General features: G+C 46.2%; 1 protein-coding gene across 1 annotated transcript in view; it reads left to right on the forward strand.

Annotated features, from left to right (window-relative positions):
• NSD1 (nuclear receptor binding SET domain protein 1) overlaps nucleotides 1–13,721 on the forward strand; it is a 55,875-nt gene that overhangs the window by 12,929 nt on the left and 29,225 nt on the right. The window contains exons 3-5 of the mRNA XM_050713615.1: nucleotides 3,135–3,270; nucleotides 6,213–6,385; nucleotides 8,331–10,272. Coding sequence (XP_050569572.1) covers nucleotides 3,135–3,270; nucleotides 6,213–6,385; nucleotides 8,331–10,272 — 2,251 coding nt within the window. The remainder of the gene's footprint in view (nucleotides 1–3,134; nucleotides 3,271–6,212; nucleotides 6,386–8,330; nucleotides 10,273–13,721) is intronic.

Genomic DNA, 13,721 nt, shown 5'->3' on the forward strand with positions numbered 1-13,721 from the left:
CGTGTGGGTGTGCTTGTGGTGTTTTGTGCCACCGCTTCCAGCAAGGTGAATGGATTCATGAACGGCAGCTCGAGGTGACGCAGCCGGAGTGGTTATTGGATAGGCTTTATTTTTGTCACTGTTTAATGATGTGGTTATTTGAAAGGGAAGAGGATTGCTGAGAGACAGTCGAGGGCTTATCGTATGTGTACAATAATAAAACCATTTAGAGGCGTAAGTTTTCTTTGCTTGATGCTCGTTACGTATTTGTCTTGTGGTGAGAATGGCAGGAGTGCAGCGATGCTGCTTGTGCAGTTGTCGTGGCTAATAGAAGGCCTGCTCTCATGAAATACTGCCCTAAGCTGACGCTCAGCTTCGCTCAGTGACTTGCAAAGGCTGGTGTGTTTTGTGTAATACAAATTCAGGAGGTGGCTGTCGAAGCAGAAGCATTTGTGTCCTGCTGCTGAACCTTGCTTGTGTCCCTTCCTCAGGGATCGGTGCTTGTTTGGGGTCTTGGCTGGTGGGGGGGGCTTGGTTAGAAAAACACCCACAAGATGTATTCTGGTTCTCTCCAAAAATAGCACAAAGTGCTCTGAAATACTGCGTATAGTCTAGAGTTCAGGCTGTAGCTTGTCTCATCCGAGCAGCAAATTAACGCCAAACAGCTGATAACAAAGCAGCAGTGGCTCCTTCAGGAGAACACCTTGCAGCACACAGACTGGTGCTCGCAGGTGGAGCGGGGCCGTGTCTGGCCCTTCCTGACGAGCCCAGGCTCCTGCACTGAAGGCACCCAAAGGAGGGATCTCCAGCGGAGTTACGAGCAGGACCTACCCGGTATGCGGTCGTTTGCTTAGTTTTGTTGTTATTTAAACACTCAAACATTTGATTTCTCTCTGGAATAACATCCAGTACCCTGACCACATATGGGGGCTGCATCGGAAGTTCGGCATTTTGGTGTTGTGCTTCAAAAAATGTGGGGCTTTCCCTGGTTCACGTAAGTCATGGTTACTGCAGGGCTGAATCTTTTGCAGTCAGGATTTATTAACAGTTAGATCTTTGCATAGTAAATGGAAGTACTAGGAAAGAAATTTGTTATATTCTGACCCAAGAAATAAATGCTTTGGGGCTGCAATTATGGATCATACAGCAGAGTTGAAACGACGTGATTTTATTGTACCTGGAAATGATGATAACTGCTGCTTCTAGAGATGGGGAAAATAGTGCAAGACAGTGGCTGGTGCCTTCTGTGCCCACTGGTGGGGCCTTTGTGGTGCTTAATGCTGAGGCATGAGAATAGCTGGGGGACAGGAGTGCTGCTGAAAGCTTGCTGAGTGCTCGGGAAGAGAGTTAACTGTCGAAGCATTGTCTGAATGGTTTCGGGAAAGCCACGTTTCCATTAGGCTGTGTGTGGTATTAGAGGGTGACAAAGGGTTGATTTAAATGCAGACTTGCCTCTGGGCAGGGGCTGTGGGTGTCGCTCAGGTGAATCAGTGTGAATGACTTGGGCAAATCCCCAGCATAGTTTTACTGCTTGTCCAGCTGACTCTGCTCGGGTTACAGATTTCAGCAGGATGCACGTGCATTGTGTGTACTCTGCAAGGCGTTTGAGATGTGTTTAGTGACGATATTCATGCTTCCCTTAAGACCCGGGGTTGAAAAATGCGTGAATAGCTGGGGTAAATGTTTACAAGAAGAGCACATAAGCTGGAAAGAAAAAAAAACAAGCACACAAATTTTGCATCTCAAAAAGCACCCACGATTAAGGTGCCAGCAAGGCTGGCACCTCTGCTTGCCTTGCTCACGGATGTGTGTTTTTGGTGCAGAAAGCTCCCCTCTGTGGTGTGGGGTGGTGAAATGATGTGCGGAGCAAGGGGGTCTCAGCAGCCCCTGCCCCGTGCTTGTTCACGATGCCTTTCTGAGCTCTTGCTCAGAAATAAGTTATTGCATGGCTTTTGATGGCTGAGTGAGAAGAATTCCAGCAATGTAGTCTGTAACGTAATTACCTGCCTTTTTTTCATGTAACAGAGGAGTTTATCCTTTTGTAGTCTTTGTAACCACATGAAGAAATCCCATAAACCTCGACCCGAGGTGGGATATACCTTTTATTAGATCTGTTGGGTTTTAGTCTCTAGGATGTTGAACTGTGAATTGCAAGAGGCGTGCCTCAAAGGGTGGCGAGCAGAGCGAACAAGCGAAGTGAGAAGGTGTGTGTTTATGCCATGACAGCTTTAATGGGGAGCACATTGCTGGTGCTTATTGGCAGGGATACCTGCAGCACTGCTCAGAGCTCTTAAAATGCCAAAACCGCCTGGGACGGGTCACCGGCAAGTGCTGGTAAACGGGTGGGGTGCCTCATGGCAGGCACGGGGCTCCTGTATCGCCTGAAAACCTCTTGCACCCCGTCCTGTTTGATTCATCAGGACGTGTGCAAGCTCCTGAGTCCTCGTCCTGGCAGAGGTCCCTCTGTCGTGTTTCACAGAGGAGGGGTGGCTGCAGTTCTGTTCCCTAGCCCTGCTATGCCGTGTTGGGGCAGAGCAAGAGCCCTTCTGGTCACACAAACCAAACATTAGAACATAAGCAGTTTTTTTTCTGTTTGTAGTTGCCCTTGGTTTCAGATGCTTTTATGATGAAGGTTTTTCCTGAGCGTCTGTAAGAAGAAAGATAGTCATTAGCTTGTACATACTGACTCTTTCTTTCTTTTTTTTCCCCTCCCTATTGATAGATTCCTTATTTGCTGTTCTCATCGCCTCCTTCCAGACAGGAACATTTCATTGTCTCTTATTACTTTTTCTGTACGCCGCAACCTTTGAAATGAACAAATTGGTGTTAGTGAAGTCTGTCGGCGCTAGTTGTGACTCAAGGTATTTACCTGGTCAAATGGATGGAGTTCGAGTGCAGTCATTTACCAGAGGTCACATACCATACTGAAAAAAAAAGATAAAACCAACCCTAGTTTATTGTTTCACCCTTTCAGAAGGATGAGGAGAGCGATCGTGTTCTTTGAAGGTGTAGGAGCCACTAAGTAAAATCAGGACTTGCTTTTTAATGTAAATGTCTCTGGTGGCCAGATGTAATCTGCGCACAGGGGGGAGGCAAATCTCTTTAAAAGCATCTGGAGCTTTAGTGATTTCTTGTGTTCTGGTTTTTCCCCAAAGATCCGAGCCAAGAAGAAACCTACTCCAGTGAAGTATGAAGTTGGGGATCTTGTTTGGGCCAAGTTCAACAGACGCCCATGGTGGCCATGCACAATTTGTCATGACCCAGTGCTGGACTGTCACTCAAAAATGAAAGGTACTGTATCTATTCAGACCGCAAAGTGGAGGAGTTCTTTATTAATGGGGGGAAAAAAATCTGGCCCTTGAAAGATGTGAAGAAATAGACTGTAGAGTTGAAGACCTGGGTCTGTAAAGCAGACCTAGACCAGGGAGGTGACGGGGGAAGAAGGGGCTGAAGCTGATGGAAGGCACAGGCAGCTGCTGGACCTGTAGGCTTTGGTTTCCAGGGCATGAGAAGGACGAGTGTCCAGGGTGAGTGCAGGGCAGTGCAGCCTCTTGAAAAAGAGATGCAGAGAGAGGTGAGGGCAGAGGAGTGCAGCGGATGGAAAGGGTGGGCAAGCGCAGCTGGGTAGGCTGGAGCAGCGAGGGCACAGAGGGTCGGCCAGGCTTGGGAAGGGGAGGCGGGAGAGGCTGTGAAGTGGTGTGTGGGGTCAAACAGTGTAGCTGCTGAATGCCTGAAGGTGTGATGTGAATGTGTGGGAGGAAGTGAATATTTTCTTGGCCTTGTTTGGCACAGGGAAGCAGGGGGCTGTTTATGGGGAAATATCGGAAAAATCTGGTGATGGAACCACATATGTGAATGTTTAGGGCATTAGTGTGTTAGCTGAGTGTGAGGGGATGGGATGGAGGGAAATAAGACAGAGCTGCATGTGCCTGAGCACAGGGAAGAAGAGGGTTGAGACAGGAAGGAACGGAGTCTCACAAGGTCAGGACAGAAGCGCAGATAAGTCATTGAGAACAGAAGGAAAGTGATGGTTTGGAAATTGCAGTTTATTTGAAAGCTCTCACACTGCTTTTAGGATCATACTAGCTGCCATGGGGAGACTGCCACAAATGGAAAGGCTTATTTATTCTGGGTTTTCCCTTCTGGTTCGTTTTGTTCTGTGGGTAACCAGAAACCCCTTGAAATGGTGCTGTCTGCCACTGACAGCTCGGTGGCCCTCACCAGCCAAAGAACCACGTGCTGAGAGTGAGGAGACATTTTTCTAGTGACCACAGGCTCGGAGCCATCTGCTGTCTCTCTAGAGACATGAAGTGGCCTTTTCTACATTGTGCTCATATCGTCCACAAGTGTGGTTGCTGTAGTCTTACTTGCTATTTCTCCACCTTCCTCTTCCTCCTTTGGGAGGCGTTCATCTGGTTCTGGGTAATCCTGAATGTGCAGATTTAAATAGTCCCTTTTGAGCTCTCAAATTCCCATCAAAGATGGTGTCTGAATCCACCCCTGTTGCCCTCTGTCCCCCAAACGTAATGAAATTATGGACAGGGTTTAATATATATAGCTGTCCTGCAATCCCCCTCAGCCTGTGTATGGTGATTTCTAATAACGGAATTCTGCGGGGAAGAAACATGCTATTAACAAATTCCAGCAAGATCGAATCTCCAGCTACATGAGAGACTCTCCCGTCATGTTTTATCCATGTTCACATCAAGAGAACTCTGGGGAAAACTGCATTTTCCAGTTGTGGTTTCATGTAATCTATTCATCTCACTTCCCCAAGGGGAGGAATGGCAGAGCAGGTGGATCCGAACTCTGGTGTTTTGGGGCAAAAGGAGCTGCTAGGGCTCTGCGTGCACCATAGGAAGCGCAGTCCTCCTGCCTCAGCTCTCTCCTGTTGTCATGGGAACCAGCCCTTCAAAACAAGGCAGGTTGCTTCAAACTCATCACTTGTGCAGAAAGCTCTTCTCTTGGTTCGAGGCACGGTATTTCGTTTCAAGCACTTTCCCTTTTCTCAGCAAGCTGAGTGACATAGAGATTTTTGGAGCTGGAAAACCGAGACTCAGTGGCTTGAGTCCCATTACTGTAGATGGGATGGACTACATCTGTCATCTTTGTCCTTGGATCGATTTTTTTTTTCCCCCAGTCAGCATTTGTCATCCTCTTTCTGTTCTTGGTCAGAAGCTTAATTCTGGCATCACTGAACGCCAGGCTGCTGGTGCTGCGTTGGCGCTCCTGGAAGAGGCAGCACAAACAAACCGGGCTGCAGAGTTTAGGCTGCGTGTTCAGGCAGTGAAGGTATTCCCAGGACAGCAGGAAACACACGCCTCAGTGAAATGTGGGGGAAAAGTTTATATCCCTTGTTCAAGCCTCATTTGCTTTGTTCTGATGCCTGTAGCCTGTCCTTTTTTGCCAGCATACCTAATTGTGGTTCAGTTCTTAAGTGTATCATGCCTGTTCAGAGCTCTTGCACAGAAAACGTCTTTGAAAAATCCTCAAGTGGTTGTGATTGTGCTCTCAAGATTTTCTTCTCTTGATCTGCACCTTAGTGCCCCTGGTATTGAAATACTCGTTACAACTGGCGCTTTGTCCCAACGCACCCACTCCACGTAGAGTGTGTGTGCGTGCATCTGTGGCTGACTTAAATGCTGCTCTTCATATTTCATGTCCAGAGTAAGAGTTTGTTAACAAAGCGTTGAGCGAGATGGGATATGTTGTGCTGGGGGAGGTATGACCTGCATGAGTAAATCCTATCCGAAAGGCTCTTATTTCTGAGTATTGCGGGTGCACCGTTGTCTTTTCCTGATGGTCAAATGGGGTGGGCTGTTTAATTATTAATTGGGGAGAAACAAGAAGAAATGGCTTGCCTAGTATGTTACCTCTCTCAAGGAAAAAACAAAACAAAAACACAAAACAACATTTGGCTATTTTTCAAAATTGTTTTGCAGCCGATCTCAGTGGTCATTGCTCTAGGGAGACAGATATCTTAGACCTGTTAATCGCTGTAAGAAAAAAAATGCAGAAATGCAGAGTAGCAACACAAAATAGACAGCAGGGCTCGTCGGGGTCTCCCCGAGTTCTGACTAGGAATTGCTAGAGCCAGCATTCAGGTGGGAATGTTATTAAGCAGAAAGTGTGGAAAAATAACTGTCAAATTGCAACTGATTTATATGATTCTTGTTATGCATCTTTATTCTGGTATGTGCAAGGGGTTAATTCTGTTAAATTGTCCAAACTAGTTTCCAATCGGAGACCGTACCGAGAGTACTATGTGGATGCCTTAGGAGAACCTTCCGAGAAAGCCTGGGTGGCTGGCAAAGCTATTGTCCTCTTTGAAGGAAGACACCAGTTCGAAGAGCTGCCTGTTCTGCGGAGAAGAGGAAAGCAAAAAGAAAAAGGCTACAAACATAAGGTGAAAGATCTGTTTTCTCTAATACGATTTTGATTCCTTGAATCTGCACAATGAAAAGTATTCCTTTGTGTCTGGAGGTGTACTTTGACAGCTTGCTTCTGTGGCAGGGACTGCAGCAACAGGGCCAGGGAAGTGATTCTCTGCATCCGCCTAACAAGCGTGGTTTATAAGCCGCTGGGAGTTTCTGGGCTCCCTTTTATGTTTATGTCAGGGTGTACCCACTGCTTTTGTGGCCCTGCAGAGCTCTGAGAGGCAGAGGAGTCAGGTCCCCGTCAGTACGGGAGTTGTAGCAGCGTGGCCCTCTCCTGATGCCAATTACAGTGTGCTTTTAAAGAACTTCCTGTGCTCTCTGGCAGCCCCTTTTGGCTGATCTGAAGTCGAGCTGGAGTTGCATACTTGAGCTAGATTACTGACTGAGATAAAGCGGTGGGGTTTTTAGTCCCGCTTCGATAATTCTCTTTATAGAAACCTGTTAGGACTTACCGTTTGACTTAAAAAACATAGTCAGCGAGCCTGTAGGAATGAATTTTGTGGCTCATTGCATCATCTCCATTTCCAAACATAACAGCCCTGAGCAGTTGTAGCCAGTGCGATGTAATGTGACACACAAGCCTGGTCTACGTCTTTAGGATCGTGGCTGCAGAAATTAACTTTTTAGAATTGCTAAAACGAAGTAAACAGGCTACCACGTTACTGTGAGAGAGCAGATAGCCATACTAGGCAATGGTGTCTGTTGTGGTTTTTGTTTTTTAAAGAAATTTATTAGCAGTTAAGTACTTAACCCATGTTAGTGCAAAGCAATTGGATTAAATTTGCTCTTGCAGATGTGAGCTACCTGAGTGTAAGGCTTTATTTTCTTTTTTCAAGGGTGTGCTCAGTAGCTTGTCTCACAACTTTGCTACCTCTATTTCCACCTCCCTCGCCTAACAACTCATTCCCAAGTAACATTTCTGGTCCTAGGAATTAAAATGCTTCATGGCTAGAACCTCATCCTGTATGTAAATCGTAGCACCAGTGTGGCTGCAGCCGAGGGAACTGAATCAGAGCATTTTTCTGCTTTGCCACTGGGCCCTGTAAAACTTTTTTTTTTTTTTCTAAATCTGCTGAGATGGTAATTTATTGCTGTTTTTTTTCTTTTTAAGGGAAAAGTATCAAATTTGAGATGTTCCTCCTGCCATGGAATAGGTTTTGATTTTTAGGAGCAGTTGTGAAGCATTTGGTTTTCTGTTGTGCAGCCAAGAACAACATGTGCAGATAAGAATCAGAATAAGAAAGTTTCTTGTTGTTTTTAGATGTTAGCAGAGGTTCCTGTCCAGTATGCAGTGTGCCCTTGGTTTTATTCTAAGGGTGGAGTTGAAGCTGGGAGAATTATGGATAAAGGATATGTTGAATCTATTAGATTATATTTTAGGTGTGTGTCTCTGGATCTTACGTTTGTACCAAGGTGAGTTTGTGGAGAGGGAAGGCTGAATTGTGCCCTGAGTTCAAGGGATGCAGGAACAATGAAGAACAAGAAAAGCAAACGTGTCTGTTCAAATATTCTGAGAAAATGATTTTACAGTTGCATTGAGAGCCCTGTGGGCTGTTGCTTTGCATTTCTGTCAGGGTTCCATACCATATGCATTCCCTCTGCCTGCTGTTGTTTTTGGGATGTGGTGGGATGCCAGGGTGTTTGGTCCCGGGGAGACCAGTGCTTGCAGTTTTGCTATTTTGGGAATGCACAAGGATTTTTATTAGGCTTGGGGAGAGTGTGGGGTATTTACCTGGGAGGAGTGTTTTGTGTCCTCTAGGTACAGTCTCTGGGAATCCATGTTAATTGTCTTAAAGATGCAAAATGCAGGATTGTTACTCTGTTCTGTGCCTTGTCCATCTCTATCTCACTTTTATCCTGTTGGTTACCCCCTCATTTTTTCTTTTTTCTTTCTTTGTCTCCTCCAACTTTAAGGTTCCCCAGAGGTTTATGGCTAAATGGGAAGTCAGTGTTGGACAGGCAGAAGACATTCTTCTCGGGGGGCCAGAGGATCAAAAGTGCAGCCAGAACTCCAGCGAGCTGGACAGCGAGAAGGAAGTGCAGTCGGAATACTATGCCAATGGCCCTGGAGCCGAAAAGGACAGGCAGCTGAATGGCTGTTTTAAATCCTTGGCGTTTGACTCGAGACACTCAGCCAGTGAAAAAGGAAAATTGCACATTAAGCCACATGTGAAAAAGAGCTCTGACAGCAGAAAGAGGACTAGAGTAAAAAAGAATAGCATGAGAGGAGAAGCTTCCAAGGGAGAAATCAAAGAAAAAATTCCAGAGAGCATAGTTAAAAATATGATGGTTGGGGACCTACCAGATAAACATGCATCTCATGAGCTTCGCCGGATTGCGAACAGCCTAACGGCATCCAATAGCACCAGGGAAAACCATTTGCTCTCCTCCTTTGGAGAAAGACATTTCGAAAAGATAACTTTGAAACCAGACTATGAGAATCGTAAAAGCGGTGCTCTGAAGAACACACTCCAGGGGGATTTGTTTTCCAGTGCATCTTTGGAGAGAGAGAAAAGTTCCCTGGGCATTCTGTGCAGTTCCAAGTTACAGATACACTATTCTGCGTCTGAGGCTGGCATTGAGAAAAAGCAAACTGAGTCAGATTCATCCTCTTCCCTCTCAGACGGTGGGAACAGTGATGTGGATACCATGGACCAAAGTTCAGAGAGAGCCTCTAGCACTCTCGAAGTCAGTGATTCTTCAGATAAGGTGGAGAAGGAATTTCCTATGACGTCAAGTGGAAACATTAAGCTTTCTATGTATTTTTCTCAGAAGAGCAACAGAAGGGCCAGGAAGAAGTCGTACAGAGATCGCAAACCTTTGGGAGGTTCCGTAACCAGCAGACTTGATGCTGAATTTGCACATGGGGAGCTTGAAGGAGGCTCCTCTGATGCTGAGATGTCATTGACAACTCTTGAGCGCTCTTCAGATGTGAGAAATGACAATCTTTCCCTAGCAAACAAACACACTACTCCCCAAAGTGTTTCCAAGGACAACTCCTGGCCTGCTGTTGCAAATCAAACAACCTTAAAACCGAAAAGCATGAAGTTGCCCCGGATCAGGAGTATAAAATGCAAACATAAAGAAAAATGTTCTGGGTTGGAGCCTTCTCTTGCAGAAGAGGAGGGTGGCATGAAGCGCTGCTCTTCTGATACCAAAGGTTTCTCTGGCCTTCAGAAAGATTCTCTTCTGAGAAGTGGAAAAGTTGATGGTCAGAAGCTGTTAAACAACATGCACGAGAAACCCAGGGATTCTGCTGAAATAGAAACGGCTGTGGTGAAACACGTCTTGTCGGAGCTGAAGGAGCTCTCTTACCGGTCCATGAATGATGATGCTAGTGACTCTGGCACTCCAAAGGCCACAGTACCTTTACTTTTCTCTTCTGCCTCTGGTCACGGTCGTTTGCCTATTGAGCCAAATTACAGATTCAGCACCTTGTTAATGATGTTGAAGGATATTCATGACAGTAAGGCAAAAGAACAGCAACTGATGACTGGTCAGAACATAGTCCCGTATCGAAATACCAGCACAGCCGATGGTTCTGGAAGCAATTCTGCGAGTGGTCTGACATCCTTGTCTATTGTAGGTCCCCCATATAAAATAGAAAAAAATGGAGATTGTGTCCAGGAAACGGTCAATGCGAACTCCAGTATAAGCAACTCCTCATTTTCACGCAATCCTCCAGCCAAGTTAACAGGGATTGGTGCTAGTAAGAGGGAGCCTGCGAATACTGCTGTTTCTGGGACAAATGGCACAAATTGCGTGTCCAAACGCAACTGTTCAAAATCTAAGCAGTCATCAAAGCTTGGAGATAAGACAGTTTCAAACAGAAAGGACTTAAAACCAGGAGGGCCAAGTAAGTTGTTAAGTCGGTTATCCAGAGATTCAGGAGAACATGCATTCCGCGTTCACGGTTCGGTTACCAGTCCTCTAGGTAATGAAGCAGAAGATACTGGGAGGAAAGAGTCTGTTGATTTAACAGAACATTCAACTGATGAAGACTCTGCTTGTTTATCTGATGACAATTTAGGTCGTATTGGAAGGAGACCTGAAGCTGGTAGAAATACTGAGAGCTGCACTTCTGCTGAAAATGGGGAGAGTCCAGACTTGGATTCAGAGGCAAATAGTGAGAGCTCTCTTGGTGATGAGGCTAATGATATAAATCATGTAGCACCCAAAAAGCGATGGCAGCGTTTTAACCAAAGCAGTGCTAGATCTAATAAGCACATCAGTAGATCTAGGGAACAAGGAAACTTGGCAAGTCCCCTTGGCCTGAATTCTCATGGCTTTTCACTGAAGGGAAATGAGTGCTTGGGACGTAGGCATTCCCCTCATTCAAAGGTGCTTGAGGGAGACCTAACAGGTCAGGACTATGAGAATCATTTAGACTTAGTTGAGAAACGTTTGAATGTATGTGGTAAGCCAAACAACAGTGTGATGGACTCAGAAACAGAGCTTGGCAACTTTGCTCCCCAGTCTGAATTCTCTGCACAAGGTAAGGGAGCTGGACTTGCGCCAGAGTGTGTATTTATGCATTTTATAATTTTTCATTTAAAGCATAAGATGCAGATTTTTGGGCTGTTTGACAACATGGAGGCGTGTATATATCTGTGAGCTGAAGAAAAAGTGTTGTGTTGTTTTTGGGTTCTCTCAGCACAGAGAACAAAGAAGCTGGCATGACTTTGGGATTTTGCTTAGCTTTTGGTTAGAAAACTTAGATATTTAACAAATAATTAGTTCCTGCACAGTGAAAGGTAAAATTTTGATCTTTCCAAGCCTAGGATTTTTTTCCTTTAACTTACACCTTCGTAGTGTCTCCCTCAGTCACGTGCTTGGTCTTAGCTGGATAGATAGCTCTAGAAAGCTGTAGGAAATGGATCATAAAAAGATCCCTCTCCTTCCCCCCTTTTTTCACCTCCTGCTGTTTGACTTAGACATAGTCTCTTTGACTTGTTCTGTAGTATTTCATCAAGACAATGTCTTGTTTATTTTTATTTTAATGTGAGGTTTATTAGTTGCTAATAATGAATCGGGGAACTGCACAGATTTGCTAATTCACAACACTTGTGGGGCTGTCTGAGGGATAAAAATAAAAGGGAGAAGATAGGATGGGAAAGTTGCCAGGGAGTCTGGGATGGAGGTGGGTCTGGAATATGGCGCGTGGTAATAAGGCAGCCTCGTCCAAAGGGAGGTCACCTCAGAAGAAGGATGCTTCAGGGGGCCACAGGGTCAGACAGCCCTGCCTCTCCCACAGGGATCTGGGTGAGTTTATTATGGATAGCTAAGGTTGGAGGGGGGGGGAGAAAAAGGTTCCAGCAGAACCATGTTCAACACATGCCTTCCTCAGGCTTCTGCAAAGAATCTGGCGAAGCAAGCATTAATGGAATGCATTAATTTCACTGAAATGAAAATTTTACAAAGATCTTACCAAAATTAAACTGTTTGCAAGTAATAGCATGAATGATGGGCAGAGTTCTGAACCTCTGGGCACACTGTCACTCATGTTCCCTGTGTCCCCTTTTCGTTGCACGAGTACTTTGCCATCAGCAAGCGGTTGCTGCACACCTGTGCAGTGCAAAGACAACATCTGGCCCCATGGTCACAGGACCTGCGAAGGGCAAGTCACAGCAGGCACAGAAATGGGCCCATAGGGTGTGATGCACTGGGTAAAAGTCGTGTTTTGAAATCACGGCAAGCTTAATCGCTCGCTGAGTGCTCTGGCTGTGTGTTTTTGAGGACTTAAGTCCTCCCAGAGGAAGCGGAGAGCTGAGCTTTGTTCTGGGATGGGGCTGTGTGGAGAGGCCGGGCCGCAGCCTGCCGAAGCGAGCTCCTGCTTTATGCAAAGGGCACCACTGGATTCTCGTGGCTTTCTGATGGTTTTGCAGTTGAAGCATCCAAGCACCTCGTGACGCAAGGTGAAGGTGCGAGTCTGCAGAGAGAGCTAGAGAGGAGCTGACACGAGGCGGCAGTGCCGGGAGAACCGGCAGCGGGAGGCAGGCGGGAGCCGCATGGGGCTGGCCTGGGGCAGCGGGCTGGAGAACAGCAGAGGAAGAGTGCGTGGGCCTGGGTTTGCTTGCAGAAGTGGCAGATCAGCAGCCGTAGTGTAATCTGGTTCCCCTGCCCTCGGTAGCACACCTGAAGTTTGTAAGGAGACACCAGAGCCTCCGTGCGTGAGGAGCTGTCTGGGCTGCTGCGGTGTCCCCAGTGCAGGATGGGCAGGGAGTGAGTGAGTGCTGGAAAAGGTCCGTCAGTGGAAACTGGTCTTCCTTTGTGTTGGAGCAGGCCAGTTATACAGAAAGTAGAGAGAACGGTGCTGGAGGTTAGAACTGCCACTTACAGAAGAGAACGGGCTTCCTCTCTTTGCCAGTGCTTTGAGAAGATGTGACTAATCCTCCTCCGCAGGCAGACATGTAAGGGGCCACAAAAGATTGCATTCACAACTGTGTAATTTCCACTGAGCTCAAACTATACAAGTCCTCATCGTAGCCAAATGGCAACATCCGGCATATTTCTGCTGCAAAATTTGTAGTTGGGTGTCGAGCAAGTAAGGCAGAAATGATGAGCGAGTAAGGCAGAAATGATGGATGATTGGTAGCATTTGTGACTGAGAACATACAAATAATATCTTTTTAAGGTGTGTCATTTGCCGTTGCCAATCAGATTGCATATAAGATTCTTGTACAGGGTTCACTTTAGGGGAAAAAAGTGCAGTTAAGCCACCCTTCCTCTGGTACAGTGCTGCGTGCCCTGCTGGGTGGCTTTGAGGCTCTCGGTAGTCCCCTGGTGAAGATGCTCGGTCTGGAGCTGGGTATGTGCTGAAATGCAGATCTCACTTAGACACCTGTGCAGAGGGTTAATAGCAGCTGAGAATAGTTGTGTTTGGGGAAAAAAAAAAGTTCCTTTCTTCTCTTTTGGCCAAGTTTGACACTTCTGTGCTTGTTTAACCACAAAGCCCCAGTGAAGTGTAGCAGTCTCGTCCAACATCCCTGTTCGTGTAAGTGTTGCACTGGAATGCTTTTTTGTGAAATGTGTCTGGACAAAGAAGAAAAACCCACCTTCCACCCGGGAAGGGGAGTAAAGAACAGAATATTTAGTGTTTGTTCGTTAACTCCCAGGAGACCACAAACGTTCTTGTGATTAGAACTGCTGTGACGATGATAACTCCGGAAACTAGTGAAGGGGAAAAGTCAAAGGTATTTGAGAAAGTGAGATGACGACGTAAACTTGCATCATCTTGCTTGTGCAGCTTACTGAGTAGAGATGAGTACGATGGTATCAGAGCTCTTCTCTGGAGCTTGCTGTGAG

The sequence above is a fragment of the Cygnus atratus genome, chromosome 14 (assembly GCF_013377495.2).
Source record: "Cygnus atratus isolate AKBS03 ecotype Queensland, Australia chromosome 14, CAtr_DNAZoo_HiC_assembly, whole genome shotgun sequence".
Lineage (NCBI taxonomy): Eukaryota > Metazoa > Chordata > Aves > Anseriformes > Anatidae > Cygnus > Cygnus atratus.